The sequence below is a fragment of the Thamnophis sirtalis genome, unplaced genomic scaffold (genome assembly GCF_051295495.1).
Source record: "Thamnophis sirtalis isolate CommonGarterSnake01/CBP01778 unplaced genomic scaffold, rThaSir2_p1.2 scaffold_4, whole genome shotgun sequence".
NCBI classification, from domain to species: domain Eukaryota; kingdom Metazoa; phylum Chordata; class Lepidosauria; order Squamata; family Natricidae; genus Thamnophis; species Thamnophis sirtalis.
This window is the reverse complement of record NW_028261384.1, coordinates 77,411,639-77,428,109: the sequence shown is the minus strand read 5'-3', so window position 1 is coordinate 77,428,109 and position 16,471 is coordinate 77,411,639. Positions and strand designations below refer to the sequence as shown.

The 16,471-nt window shown below is 36.0% G+C and overlaps 1 protein-coding gene across 1 annotated transcript in view; it reads right to left on the bottom strand.

The window, feature by feature from the left end:
* The window catches only part of CNTNAP2 (contactin associated protein 2), an 885,336-nt gene that overhangs the window by 192,531 nt on the left and 676,334 nt on the right, over positions 1–16,471 (bottom strand). The window contains exon 14 of the mRNA XM_087714410.1: positions 12,491–12,647. Within this exon, the coding sequence (XP_087570536.1) occupies positions 12,491–12,647 (157 nt within the window). The remainder of the gene's footprint in view (positions 1–12,490; positions 12,648–16,471) is intronic.

Here is a 16,471-nt window from a genome sequence, read left to right as displayed (position 1 = left end):
GATAATAGATAGACAAGGATAGCAGTGGGCCATGGATTATAAGATTTGTAGTTCCCACAATTTCTAATAGCTTCTAAATGCAGTTGCATATTTTCAAACCATGATCTGCATCCAGTTTGAAATCTAATGTTCAAGTTTTGCAGGGATGTTTGGAGCAGACTGTTGTTTCTGCATACTTTGTCATTTTTGAATTAAGGAACATCCCCATTTGCAATGAACCGTTAACAGAATAACCAAGTTTGAAGGGATCTTGGGAGGTCTTCTAGTCCAACATCATCAAGCAGGAGAACCTGTACCATTTCAGAGAAACGATTGTCCAATCTCTTCTTAAACACTTCCAGTAATTGAGCACCAACAATTTCTGAAGGCAAGCCATTCCACTGGTTAATTGTTCTCTTAGGAAATTTCTACTGATTTCTAGATTGGCTGTCTTGTTGATCTATTTCCATCCATTGCTTCTTGTTCTGCATTTTGGTGTTTTGGAGAATACATCGATCCCCCTTTTTCTGTGATAGCCCCGCAGATATTGGATGTCTGTTATGTCACCATAGTTGTTCTTTTTACTAGGATAGCTATACCCAGTTCCTGCAATCATTCTTCATATGTTTTACCCTTCAGTCCCCTTATTATCTTTTTTGTTCTTATTTGCACTCTTTCTAGAGTTTGAATATCTTTTTTATTCTGGGGACAAGAACTGGATATAGTATTCCAAGTGTGCATTATAAAGTGCTACTAACACTTAATGCAGACTAGGACTGCATTGGCCTTTTTGGCAGCTACAAGGACTCTATTCACCTGAACATTTTCTTTGATATGTGTTCAGCTCTGAGTAGAGTCTCTCTTAATTTGGCATTATATTTTAATCAAAAAAAATAAATAAAGAAGACTTCAGTGCATCTGTTGCAAGATCAAATAAAAGAGAAAAAGGGATGGGAGGAGACAAGACAGAAACAGGTTTAACATGTGATGGTTTGAGGTTAACTTGATTTTCAAGGCTTTTTGTTTTCTTATTTTTCAATGTGTTTAGTGCTGCAGTTTGATTTCTGTATAATTGACTCACCACAAATGACTCTCTTAAAACTTGCTGTTCAGTGAATACATTAGCAATATCATCTAAATATTGCAAAACTGAAATTGAATAGAAACTGAGCATCTGTGACTAAAAAGGGATTCCGGAAATTAAGAGGGGAAGAATATTTCTTCTCAAATGATACATTTCAAACTAAATATGAAAAACCTTCATCATTTTATGTTCCACTGCTTCATTTTAAAGATTTGCACTGTTTAATGATGCATCAAATTATCTCATAGCAAAAGTAACTTCTAAAGTTTAAGATTCATTGTGTCATACACACATCTTCACAATATTCGACAGGATGGAAATATATGAATTAGGGAACAAATGAAGCAGGGGTTATTCCAAAGCCTGTAAAAATGCCTAAGTAACTAGGAGTCAATCAAGCATTGAGGATCACTTTATTATTATTAATGTTCACCTGCATTGAATGGAACAAATAGAGGAAATGTATTACTGTAGACAGAAACAGATGATTTTAAGGCCAAAATCCAACACAAAAACATAGACTGTAGTAATGCAGTAAATTTAACATGTGCCAAATAATATATGAAGACACAATATAGACTGGCTTGCACATAATATTTAGCAAAGATTTGTTTTTCCTGCTTTTTGTTTGTTGGAATATCTGGTGTAGTGTTGGTTTATGAAATCTGGCATATTCCTGATATGTTCTTATGTGTGATATTACAATCCACAGATGAAAGCAAATGTTGGCCAAGATGAGAACTATTTCTCAACTAGAACCACACAGGATTTCATATCTGCCCCTCCAACTCCACAAAAATATGTATCCTTTGAAATGATGGTTTTAATGAGAAAATTTTTATCAGAAGCAGGATTGACAATCAAAGATAATTAAAGTATCAAAAGGGCGCCGAGATCACCTGAGAGATCCAACAGACAAGGTGCGGAGAGATGTCCATAAAAACTTTAACATTTGATATGAATGTAAGTAATGACTGTGGAAGAGATGCACGAAAGCTAATTGTAATCAATTGACACACTTTCCACAAGATGCAATGTAAGATTATTTTTTTATGTGTGTGTTGTTTGTTTAATAAAAATAAAAAAATGTTAAAAAATATGTATCCTGAAAAAGTGCAGATGTACAGTACAAATACACCCAGGCAGAATATATATTCTAAAGGTACAGCTGATACAATTCCACACAGGAGTTATTGAGTCTGTCATCTGCACCTCTATAACTGTCTGGTTTGGTTCTGCAACCCAACAAGACAGACACAGATTTCAGAGGATAAGCAGAACTGCAGAAAAAACAATTACTGCCAATCTGCCTTCCACTGAGGACCTGTACATTGCATGAGTCAAAAGGACCATGAAAATATTTACAGACATTTATGTCCTTGCATCCTGGACATAAATTGTTTCGACTCTTACCCTCAAAACGATGCTATAGAGCACTGCACACCAAGACAACTAGACACAAGAACAATTTTCCTCCGAATGCCATCACTCTGTTAAACAAATAATTCCCTCACCATTGTCAAACTATTCACTAAGGCTGCATTCCTATTACTATTAGTCTTCTCATCGTTCCTATCCCCCATCTCCTCCCACTTGTGACTGTAGGACTGTAACTTTGTTGCTTGTATCCTTATGGTTTATATTGATATTGATTGTTTCCTGATTGCTTATTTGTACCCTATGACTATCATTAAATGCTGTACCTTATGATTCTTGATGAATGTATCTTGTCTTTTTATGTACACTGAGAGCATATGCACCAAAGACAAATTCCTTGTTTGTCTAACATTTGGCCAATAAAGCTATTCTATTCTATTCTATTCTATTCTATTCTATTCTATTCTATTCTATTCTATTCTATTCTATTCTATTCTATTCTATTCTAAAGGTTTCCCCAGTCCAGTAATATCTGACCCTAGGAGCAGTGTTCATCTCCATTTCTTAGCTGGAGGAGGTCCATGTGGGCGGCATGATTATATGCTGAGGTGGACAGAATGCTGTTACCTTCCCACCAAAGTGGTTCAGGCAGAGTATTTATTCGATTCCTCACTTCATACGCTCACCCGAAGCACAAAAAGACCTGACATATCTCTCCCTAAATAAAACAAAAAAAGCAAAATAAAAGCCCCACCATCCATATAATAAATATAGAAAATATAATTTATATAACTACAGCATGTATAAATTCCCAAATAATAGCCCCATTGACACAGATAAATACTAATGATACAGTAAAATCAAAACTGGAATTTGCCTCAAGGGTCCTCAAGGTATAGGAAATTTCCCTGTGCAATATGTGAGCTAATCTCCCATCTTCAATTCTTAAATCTATGGGGAAAATGTTGAAAACACAATTCCATTGTACCATACAAGCCCTTATGTGCACAAAGAGATGCAGTCTTTTAAGAAATTAATGCACACCATTTTGAAGCCTGAATTCAACAGCAATAGCCATAGCACTTAGACTTAGACTTATATACTGCTCCATAGTGCTTTATAGCGTTGTCTAAGTAGTATATACAGGTACAGCAATAACAGCACATTGCCCACAACAATATAGATCCTCATTGTACTGATCTCAGAAGAATGGAAGGATAAGTCAATCTCAAGCCCCACCAGGATCAAACTCTTGGAAATGGGCAGAGTTAGCCTGCTATACTGCATTGTACAACAGCACAACAGCTCATAAATTGAATCAGTCACATTTTATATTAATAGTTTCTCTTTATAATTATATAATTATGGAAATAGAATGAACTCTTACGCTTTTTAAAAATAAGTTCTGCAACTCCTTCTTCAAAGTATAGTACACAGTAGGGGTTTTTTACATTAAACATAAACAACCACCTTTTTATTATCTGTGTCAAGCAGATGAATAGATTAGAAATAATTTAAATTTTCTGTTGAAGTGACCCTTTAATATTTGATTAAAGAAACAACATTTATACTATCACTGTATGTCACTTAAACACTATTTAAAACAAAATGAAGCTTGGTCCAAGTTAATTATAGGCAGTGAAGTTGGTAGGGTTCTGGAAACCAGGTGTCATCTTAGTCAGGACCAATGCAGTGAATTTGATTTGAAAAAATGTCCCTGTTTAGAAAAAAGTCACATTGTGATTTGTGTGGTCATATAAATTGCATGAATGCATGGATGTTTAATTGTCCAACTATTTGGATCCATTGGGAATAAGACTCTGTAGATGCACAGAAGAATCAGGGTTATTTTAGCATTATCATTGAAGTGGGGAGGCACTGTAAAATGGTGTTTCAAAAAGAGTATGACTGATTTAGCATCTTCAAAGACATGCTTCTAAAATTACATGGAAACAAAACACCACTAATATCCAATTTAGCCCATTTTGAATGAGGCTTTGCTTCCCAAAAAGAGCATTTTCACATGTCATGAGTAATATATATTTAGCTGGTTCATGATAAACACATGATAGTTGTACTCAAACTTTCAAATAACAAAATAACAGAATTGGAAGGGACCTTTGAGGTCTTCTAGTCCAACCCCTTGCTCAAGCAGGAGACCGGATACCATTCCAGTGTAGTCTTTTCTTAAAAGCCTCCAGTGATGGAGCACCCACAACGTCTTTTTTTTTGATAATTTTTTTTATTTTTTATTTTCAAAACAATTACAAAACAAAGAATCCTCCTTTTTTTACTTACTGTAGAAAGTGTATCAGTTGGTTACAAAAAACTTTCATGCATCTCTTCCCCAATCATCAATCATAATTCATATTAACTCAAGTATTTTAACTCCAATATTTATACATATTACCATCATCATACCTCCATTTTCACTTGACTACAATTGTTTAAACATCCTTCATCATAAAATATATCAAGATTTAAAACATAACCACACACTGGCATTTCATTTGCTATTTCTAAAATCCTCCAATAACACTGAATCCTTATGGCCTATTCTAGCTAAACATCCATAATATCTAGAAACAAAAATTTCTAATCCTCCTTACCAAATCACTGTTTACCATTTACATCCAGTTTCCTTATGTTGTACCCATAGATATATGTCTTCCTTTGTATCATTATCCCTCCTTTATTTGACTGTATCCTGTATCATAACAATTTCCCCCCTTATAATCAAAATTTAACTAAATTTAACTTAGTTTTTTTTATTAGCCTTTATATATAACCAAAAAGATTTTTAATCTTCCTTTCATGGGTACCATTCAAATATTCATATCCGATTATTACTTATCATAACAATACATATGTATATATTATTATCATTACCAATTATTTATTTGACTATATCTATTGTCACTAAATGTCATTAAGTTTAACTAGTTTTAAATTATGCACTTCCATCTATCAACCTGTATCTTTTCAGTAGCAAAACAGTCTCATGTCTTCTGCCATTTGTGGTATTAGTCCTCTAATCATCTCCTTAATCAAATTTGTACGGACTCCTCTTAGCAACTCATTGCTTATTAAGTCCCTCATGTAATTTTGATGCCCTTCTTCTGTTTCCTTAATCAGCTTATCTTTAATTGTCGGTGGTGTTATCAATGGTGTTGCTAATAAAATTTATCTCTTTAAATCCATAAATTCCTTTGTTTCTTCTTCTTCTGTATCTTGCCATCTGGGGTAGAGTTCCGCTCCATTTAATTCCTCTTTCAGTGTTCCACTCTTTCCATTTCCAGACACAAACAAATAACCGTAGATATCAGCAGATTTGATTTCTTTGTGATCATTTTTCTCTTCGGTTTTTAGGACTCTAACCTCTACTTTTTCCACTTGATAAACATCTCCAACTTTTTCATCATATTTTACTATTAGATGGGGTTCATTTGTTGACTAGGGATGGTTTCCAGATGTCTGGTAGGCGGGAGGTATCATCACGTTTATTCGTATTGTGGGGGGTGTTTCTCTATTTCGATGACTTCCATAATTATTTTCTTGTTGAAGTGTTCTGTTTTGGAGATTAATTTGGTTCCTTCAAAATCAATTTCATGCCCATTTGCATTAAGGTGCTGGAAAAGGGAGGAAGTTTTTTCTTTTTTTCTGACTGCGTTCTTGTGTTCTGTGATGCATGCATTTATTCTCCTATTTGTACTCCATCTACCAATCAGGATGCAACTACAATCAACCCACTTACAGCAACAAAGCCAGCACTACACACATCCCCACCAAGATTTATAGAAAGACGATAGCTCTAACCACGCCCTACTTGCACAAGCACGAAGCCAAAAACACCAGACTGAAGATGGCAAGTGGGACCTCTCCGAAACGTTGCCAAGACAATCTCAAACCACCTGAAAACTGAATTACACACTCTCACAAATTTGTTAATCTCCAATGGATTCCAAAGAAAAACAATTACCAACATAATCCAAAGGGAGACTCCCCGCAAGAAATGAGACACAGAACAGAACAATGGCATTGCCCTCCTCCCTTACATCAAAAGCACCACAGATAAAATCAGCAAAATTCTCCACAAACGTAATATCAAGACAGCCTTCAACACTGACCAAAAAATAGCCAACTTCTTAAGAAACCCCAAAGACAAAATCCAGCTAGAAAGGAGTCTATGAAATACCATGCAAAATCTGCCCTGCAACATACATAGGGCAAACAAACAGGAGAATAAATTCACGCATCGCAGAACACAAGAACACAGTAAGAAAAAAAGAAAAAAACTTCCACCCTTTTCCAGCACCTTAAAGCTACAGGACATGAACTTAATTTTAAAGGAACCAGGTTAATCTCCAAAACAGAACACTTCAACAAGAGAATAATTATGGAAGCTATCGAAATAGAGAAACACCCCCACAACATGAATAAACGTGGTGATACCTCCTGCCTACCAGGCATCTGGAAACCAGCCCTAGTCAACAAATGAGCCACACCCACCACCCAGGCCGTTAGAACATGAAACAACAATAGACGCACAGCCAGCACCAATCAGCACCAATCTACCAATCATGATACAACCGCACAATCAATCATTCCACTTACTGAAACAAAGCCAGCACTCCACACCCACCCACCAAGATTTATAGAAAGACAGCAGCTTCTATCACACTTTAAGCCCAAAACCCAGCCTGAAGATGGCGAGTGAGGCCTCGCTGCAACATTGCCAAGACAATCTCAATCTTACATGGGAAAAGACCTGAATACAATTTCATAATTGTATGAATAATAATTCATAAAGTATGGAGAGCAGAAGAGCCATAATTGTTTAATTGTTTTTGGGAGTTGATGGTAAGATGAATTGATATAAACATTTAATAATATAATACGATGTTGGCTATGTAATAGTATACATGTGGTTATATGTTATGAAATATAACCACATGTATACTATTACACAGCCAACATCGCATTATATTATTAAATGTTTATATCAATTCATTTTTTTATTAAAGAGTTTTAATGGATTTTACAAACATTTCCCCTTCCCCTTCCCTCCCTCGCCCTCAACCCCGTTCCCCCGCAACCCTCCCCTCCAACCTCCCAGAGCAAAATACAGGGTATAAATATTTAACAATCATACACTAACATAAGCTAAGTAACGTTAGCATCCTACCTTCTCTTGTACTTTAACTCCCCTTTTATTAAACTAACTTTAGGTAACTTGTAACATTCCTTGTTCATTCATTCATAAGCTAACTGAAATTTCTTAGTCCGATATTTGTTTTGAATATAGTCAATCCATCTCCTCCATTCCAACTTGTATTTCTCATCTGAGTGGTCCTTCAAGTATGCTGAGATTTTGGCCATCTCTGCTAAGTTTATTACTTTTAACGTCCATTCTTGAATAGTAGGCAATTCTTCCTTCTTCCAGTACTGCGCCACCAACAATTTTGCTGCCTTGTTAAGTTCAGAATCAAATTAGTCTCTATAATTGTACAGTCTGTAATTATACCTAACAAGAACAACTGAGGAGTGAACTTTATCCTCTTTTTAAGAATATTTTGAATAATCCACCATATTTTTATCCAAAATGCTTTAACTTTTTTACAAGTCCACCATATATGATAATACGTAGCGTCAGCACAATCACATCTCCAGCATTTAGCTTGTAAATTCAGGTACATACAAGTTAACTTTTTGGGATCTAAGTGCCATCTATAAAACATCTTATAAAAATTCTCTCTCAAGTTTTGGGCTTGCGTAAATTTTACATTTCTTACCCAAATCTTTTCCCATGTTTCCATCATTATTGGTTCTTCAAAGTTTTGTGCCCATTTTATCATACAGTCTTTAACTAGCTCTGTTTCAGAGTCAATTTCTATCAATATATTATACAACCTTTTTATATGCATTTGACTCTGGTCCCTAATTTGTTTTACCAAATTGTCCTCATTTTGCATGATACCAATTTTCTGGTCTTTTTTCCATCTAGCCTGTAACTGTCCATACTGAAACCAGGTTTGAATTACCCTTTCCTCTTTTAGTACATTCAAAGGCTTTAACTGTGGTACACCTCTTTCTATGTTAAGAGGGTCTCTGTATGTGGTTACATCCTGTTTTTGTTCTATACTTATATTCTCTATCGCGTGTCTGGATACTGCCTACATAGGTATCTTATCATTTAATTTATATTGATATTTTTTCCAGACACGCAGTAGAGCATTCCTTAAAATATGGCTTTTAAAAATCTTGTCCACCTTCTTATCATATATTAAATAAGCATGCCAACCATATACCAGATCATATCCCTCAATATTCAATATTTTATCCTCTGTTAAGTTGACCCAATCGCTAATTGTTGATAAAACTACTGCTTCATAGTATAATTTTAAGTTGGGCATTTTCAAACCTCCTCTTTCATGTATGTCTTGCATTATTTTAAGTTTTATTCTCAGTTTCTTCCCTTTCCTGACAAAGTTATTAATACCTTTCTGTCATTCTTCCAAATTTGCATCTTTTTTGAGTATTGGTATCATTTGAAAAAGAAATAGAAACATAGGCAAAACGTTCATTTTTACTGCTGCTATCCTTCCCAGCAAAGACAATTGTAATTTTTTCCAATTATTCATCGCTGTCTGTATTTTGTGCTATAATGGTTCATAATTATACATATAATTTCCCATTTGAGGTTGTAATATAAACTCCTAAGTATTTAACCTTTTTTACTATCTTGCATCCTGTTACTCTTTCTAATTCTTCTTTTTGATTTGTAGTCATATTTTTAACTATCATCTTTGTTTTCCCTAGATTTATTTTAAACCCAGATACTTGACCATATTGATTAATTATGTTCATTAAGCCTATAGCTGATTTCCCTGGTTGGGTTAAAGTTACAACCAACTCATCCGCGAATGCTTGTACTCTGTATTCGTAATGCCTAATCTTAATTCCCTGTAGGTCATCTGACCCACGTATTCTATTCCAGTGATCCCCAACCCCCGGTCCGCGGACCGGTGCCGGTCCGTGGAGTACCTGGCACCGGGCCGCGCAGTGGCCGGGGGCCATGATCGCTGCAGCGGCCGGGGGCCATGATCGCTGCAGCGGCCGGGGGCCATAGTTTCTTTCTGTATGCAAATTAGGGCTAACTGGCACAAGGGGTGTTACTGGACCGCTGGTGGCACTCTGATGTCACCAGTGGCCCACCGCCCCCCTGTGTCCAGCACCGCCCTTCTCATTCCTTTTCAGTGCTTCAGCGCTGGCCGATTCCTGAAAAAAACCTAAGAGCGCCTGCGCAGCTACGTAGGGCTAGCGTAGACAGTGCTAGTAGCGTAGCCTTGCGTAGGCGCAGTTTGTGCTACGCTATCTACGCTAGCCATACTGAACTGCGCCTGCGCAAGGCTACGCTACTAGCGCTGGTCATCGACGCGCTCAGCGGGCCACGGTAAAATTATCAAAGGCTGACTGGTCCGCGGCGATAAAAAGGTTGGGGACCACTGTTCTATTCAGCAATAACTCCAGAGTTAAGATAAACAATAATGGAGATAGGGGACACCCCTGTCTTGTTCCTTTTTTGATTTTAAAGGATTCTGTTAGACTACCATTAACTATAATTTGTGCTGTTTGTTTCTGGTATATTGCCTTGATAGATTGTGTAAAATACTCTCCAAGCTGCATCTTTTGTATTATTTTCATTAGAAATTGCCAATTCACTCGATCAAATGCTTTCTCTGCGTCTAAGAATATAAGCACTGCGGGGACTTGGTTATTCTTCCCCAAATACTCCAATATATTAACAATTTGTCTTACATTACTTTTCATTTGTCTCCCATGTATGAAACCAGATTGATCATTGTGAATCATTTGTTGTATAACTAACATCAACCTATTTGCTAGTATTTTAGCAAAAAATTATAATCTGTATTAAGTAGTGATATAGGCCTATAGTTTTTTGGCTGAGTATGATCTTGATCTTCTTTTGGAATCAGGGAAATAAAGGCTGTTCTCCATTTATCAATTCATCTTACCATCAACTCCCAAAAACAATTAAACAATTATTGGCTCTTCTGCTCTCCATTTGTACCTTATCCATCACTTTCGTCTCCCTCTTTCCTCTTCTTCCCTTCCTCCTTTCTTCCCTCTGTCATCCTTCTCTTCTCTACTTCCCCTTCCTCTCTCCTTCTCCTCTCTCCCCTTTCTACTCCTTCTTTCTCTCCTACTCTTCCCTCCTGCCCTCTCTCCTATCCCTCTCTTCTTCCCTTACCTCTCTCCTCAACTTCACACTCTACATCTCATTTACTTGGTGTATTTCAGCTTCTGAGCTAGCTCCATTTTATGTTGATGGTATTTATAATTCCTTTTTAATATACATATTTAATTTTAACACATATCTTCCTTCTTTTTTTAAAAGAGAGAAAAAAAGTACATATATAGTAATTGTGTTTTTAACCCCCCCTTCCACCCCAGCCTATTTTTGGCCAAGATGTAGACCTGGTTACAATTCCCAGCTGTTCTCATCATTATATCTATATAATTATGCATCCTTACACTGCCCACATTTGTGATTCTGTCTTTAAATCTCAATAATTTCCCATTGTAAGTATATTTCATGTTCCCTCTCCATTTTTCCATATCTTTGCTTAAGTTACCCTTAATTGTCTTTAAATAACAATCCTTACTGTTCAATGTTCATTATAATTTCCTTAATCTACTATATAGAATAACAAGCAGTACACATCTCACTTTGTTCATCATCTTAGACGTTCTATATATGTCCATGTTTTGTATATTTTAACCCATGCTTAATTGTCTTTCCATTGTCATATTCAATTAATTAGCAACTCAGTTTAATTATCATGTATAAAAGTGAATCACATATCTCTGCTTTACATTCTCCCCATTACAGTTTCATATTTGTCCATATTCCATATATTTTAACCTTTATTTAATTATCTTTCCATTATCATATTCAATCAGTTAGCAACTCAGTTTTATTATCATGTATAGGAGTAAACCACATATCTCAGCTTTATATTTCCCCATATAACAATTTCTAATCATCTGGTTTTTTCCTAGTAAGTCTTTTATCCCACTTCTCTATTCCTGTCTTCTCCCTTTTCTTTGTTTTGACACATCCACACTCTTCAATTTTCCCCAAACCCAAATAAATCTTTTATATTTGTTGGGGGTAACCCCCTTCTTTGGTTTTCCCTATGCCACTGTCACCCTCCGAAACATATTTTGTCTGCTTTTTATTTCCTTTTGTTGGGACACATCCCCCCTTTTCAATTTTCCCTATACCACTATCGAACTCAGTGAAGTTTTTTGTCTGCTTTTTATTTTCCACTGTTTCTATCCCTTCATTTTCCCTGCCCCCTTCTTCCTTCCCTTCTTCCTTTAGTTCCTGCTTCTTTGAGTTAAGAATTACATTTAGACAATTTTAATGATTTATGCATATTCCCAACTTTCCAGAATGTTCATTTCCAAAGTTACAGTTAATTATACTGTTCTTATTTCAGAGTTCTGTTCCACCTTAAATTGTTTCTTCTTAGATTTTCAGTATTAAAATAATTTTTTAAAAAAATTTAAATACATTTTCCTAACTGAAAAGGAAAACAAAATGGGAACTCCAGGAGATATAAGATATTTACACAGATCAATACAATAAAACATATAGTATCTTCCAAAATAATTACTATGTAAATAGGCTAAAAGAATACTGATTGCTTATTTTAATATTCCAGATCATGAACTTCCAGAAAAACAATTCAACTTATTTATTTTAATTAGTAGGAGATTCTTCCTCTAGTTATCTTGCAGCCGCCTAAACTATGGTCAAAAAATCACCAGGTGAAATTAATTTTTAATGTTCTTATTGGTTGCATTGAATCTAGCATTAGGTTCTGGTTGTTTTATTTGTATAGTAAACTTGAATGCCACTATTGTTTGGTTTGATCTGGTTGTTTTATTTATACAGTAAGCTTGAATGTCACCATTGTTTAAAGCATTTAAATTATAAACAAAATATAATATCCCACTTACTCTTGTTTCGAATCAGCATCACAATTGCAATTGTACTTTGAATCAGTACAGTTACGTTCAATGCCACAGGCACATTTCTGAATGCCTGGTCCAGAGCCACCCCAGTAATACTGCTTTTCATTGGCACGCCCGATCCACCAGGTATATGGATTGCCATCTGTAAAGACAAGGAATGGAAAATTAAATGCAGCAGAGTTTCGTGGTATGAAACAAGAATGCTTTTATTTTATCTCATGAATAACTTAGCCCTTCTTGAAAAAAAATGCATTGATCAAACATGATTAGATACTCTGCTTCAACCAAAGAATGTAGTCACTAAAAAACCAATATATTTTAAATATACTGTACTCAAATCCTTGTAATCTAATTGATACTTTGTTATTAGTGAAGCAGCAAGAGCAATATTGCACATTCTTTGCATCCATAGTTAAGTAATCATCATTATACAGTGCATTAAGCCCCCTTTCACTTTTTGACAATTTTGTTATGCTGCAGCCTGATTCTACATTAAACTACATTCAGTACCCCACAATGCAAAGTAAAAACAGAAATTTATAAGTGCCTGTAAATTCATTAAATTTATTAAAAATAAAAAATTGAAATATTATATTGGCATAAGTGGTCAGACCTGTTGCTATTTAGGTCAGATGCTTCCCCCTTTCTCTTGTTGCTAATATGTTTCTACACCTTGATTAGCATTAACCTATGGTAAATTAAATGGTTTGAACATGATTCAGAAAGGCACATTTCTTTCTATAGAGGGCCTCACAGCTGACAATGTATAATACAGCAGAGCAAAAGCATAATGTCAAAGAAACTGCCTGCTGAGAGAAAGGATTTTTTGCAAGGGACAGATCTGAGGAAGGCTACAGTAAAAAATCTGCTGCACTGAAGGTTCCTAAGAGTTTTGTGTCCCCCATAATTCTCAAATGGAAGACGTTTGGCACAACAAAGACTGTTCCAAGAGCTGGTTGCCTGGGCAAACCGAGCAATCAGGGGAGAAGTGACCAAGAATCTGATGGTCACTCTGACTGAGCTCCAGAAATCTGTATAGAGATGGGACAGAGTTCCAGAAGGACAATTATCACTGCAGTCCTCCACCAATCTAGGCTTCATGGTAGAGTGGCTAGACATGTTATTCTATTTTATGAGACCACATAAAATTTTTAATTAAAAAGTATTTTACCTTGGTTACGAACAAGATAGCAAAAACAACTCTGGTTCTCAAATGAACCTATTTATTTTTTATATTTAATTTTAAAATCTTATCGTAAAAATCAATATTCAAAATTTAACCAAACTCTTAGTCCATTTATAACTTTCTTAAATTAAAATCTCATGTAGGTTTTTGCTGTTTATTTCAAATTAAGTGTTTAAGATTTAATTAATTTTTATTTTACTCAGAGTTGAAGTTAAACTCACACAATTTTCAAACCGGTCATTTTGAAAGTCTCTAATAGTTTTAAGATGGTTGGTAAGCAATTTCTAAAACTTATCAGAAAGTGAGACTTGCACTTATGGTGAGCAGCAGAACAAGCCAAAGCATCTGTCTTGTCAGGATTGAGTGCAAGCTTGTTTACCCCCATCCAGACCCTAACAGCCTCCAGGCACTGACACATCACATCAACCGCTTCACTGAGTTGGCACGGGGTGGACAGATACAACTGTGTATCGTCTGCATACTGATGGTATTTTATCCCATGCCGCCGAATGATCTCACCCAGTGGCTTCATGTAGATGTTAAACAGGAGGGGGGACAGGACCAAGCCCTGCGGCACCCCATACTTAAGGGGCCTAGGGGTCGACCTCTGCCCTCCAACCAACACCGACTGCGACCTGTCCGAGAGGTAGGAGGAGAACCACCGAAGAACAGTGCCTCCCAACCCCACCTCCTGCAACCGTCGCAGAAGGATACCATGGTCGATGGTATCAAAGGCCGCTGAGAGGTCAAGAAGCACTAGGACAGAGGCATGACCCCTGTCCCTGGCTCTCCAGAGATCATTGGTCAGTGCGACCAAAGCAGTTTCCATGCTGTAGCCAGGCCTGAATCCAGACTGGAAGGAGTCTAGATAATCGGTTTCATCCAAGGACCGTCGGAGCTGAGAGGCCACCACTTTCTCGACAACCTTCCCAACAAAGGGGAGGTTGGAGACTGGACGATAGTTATTTAGAATGGCTGGATCCAAATTTGTGAATTTATCAATATCTAAAAGGTAATTTATTAAACATATTTCTAGGGAATAAAAAAAACAGAAAATGGACACAGAATCCTTTTCAGATCTTTATATTAAGCATATCAAGTTCTAAATTACAACCAGTTGCATAGGGTGATGAGAATCGAAAGGATTTATATGTATGCCAAACATTTTCATCTCACCTACTCTGTAATTGTTTGCAAGCAAGTTTGTTATAAGCCTGACAGTGAAAGTGTTTTAAGGACTTAACATGAAAATACTTAACAATATTTTCAGAGTTTGCCAGTGATGTCAAACATATATTTAACAGCTGCCTTAATTGGCTGTTCAGTTTCAAAATCTAATCTGCTACATGGTTTATCTTTACCACTTAAATGGCAACATGAGAATACATGCTGTAACCTTAATGTTTATTAAGGCAAGGATTTCTTCTGGGTATTCTGAGAAATGTAGCCCTCCAAAATGCAGATCTCACATATTATACTAAGCCATCATCTCTTTTCCTATATCATATTGGCTGGGTTCATACTAAACCATAAACTAAGGATTACAAATTACAATATTTGGATTCACAGAAGATGAATCCACGGCCTTCCCCTTAGTCTCTCAAACCCAAAATGTGTTAGGCAACCCTAAAAAAGTGAGTTGATTAAATATGATTCAGAACATTTTGATTTAACATAATGCTTGAATTGAGTTAATTGAGAAAGATTGCATCACAGATAGAAATGAGAAGTTAAGAAGGGTTATCCTTTTCTTTCTATATAAATTCTAAATGAGAAAATCAATTTTAAATGAATATCTTCATGAAATTAAGGACTAATAAAATGGGAATTAATGAGCAATTAATTAGTTAAATCATAAAACCTGTTTTGGAGGCAGTAACATATAAAGAGACAGCAAATAAGAGAGAGAGAGAGAAAAGAGAGAAAGCACAATATTATTTATTTGTTGACTGCTGCAAGTGAATCAGTAGAAGAAATGTAGAAACAACAGGCAGGATCCAATCTAGGTAGGTCACCGGGACAAGAGGATTTCAGACTCACGCCATCTTCAGAATGTTTGCTGTGGGCTATTCTATGCATAGTATTTATGTGGTGCCTGATTGTTTATGGCTTTTTATTTGTTGATTGGGGTGTTGATGCTACCAAGTCCTTGGCTCCTAAGTACCTGATAAGCTGATCGTAAATTAGCCTTAGTCAGTCCTGTTGACTGACAATATTTGTTTCTCCCTGTTATTCTAGGTAACTTTGACTTTTATTCCCCTCTGAAGTATGTGAGATAAAACATACTTCAGAGTATGGTTTCATGATTATACATAACATGATTAGCTTAGGTCTTGATGATCCACTAAGGTAAACATAGCATGTCTATCATATTCCATTGACTGCAATATGCTTGGTAATCATTCTGGATTTTTTAAAGTCAAAAAGCAGTAAAAAAAAGCTAAATGAGAACACAGTATAAGAATGGATACTCTTTTGTTGATGATATACTAACTCAATTTGGTTTGGTATGACATGATAAATTTATACCATTCAAAAAGTGTGCATGCACACTTTAAAAATATTTTAAAAGTAAATTTTACATCTCAGTGGGAAGAATATTTTCAATTATTTTTTGGATTAGGGTTAAAGGTAAAGGTTCCCTTCGCACATATGTGCTAGTCATTTCTGACTCTAGGGGTCGGTGCTCATCTCTGTTTCAAAGCCAAAGAGTCAGCGCTACCCAAGGACATCTCCATGGTCATGTGGCCGGCATGACTAAACACCGAAGGCACATGGAA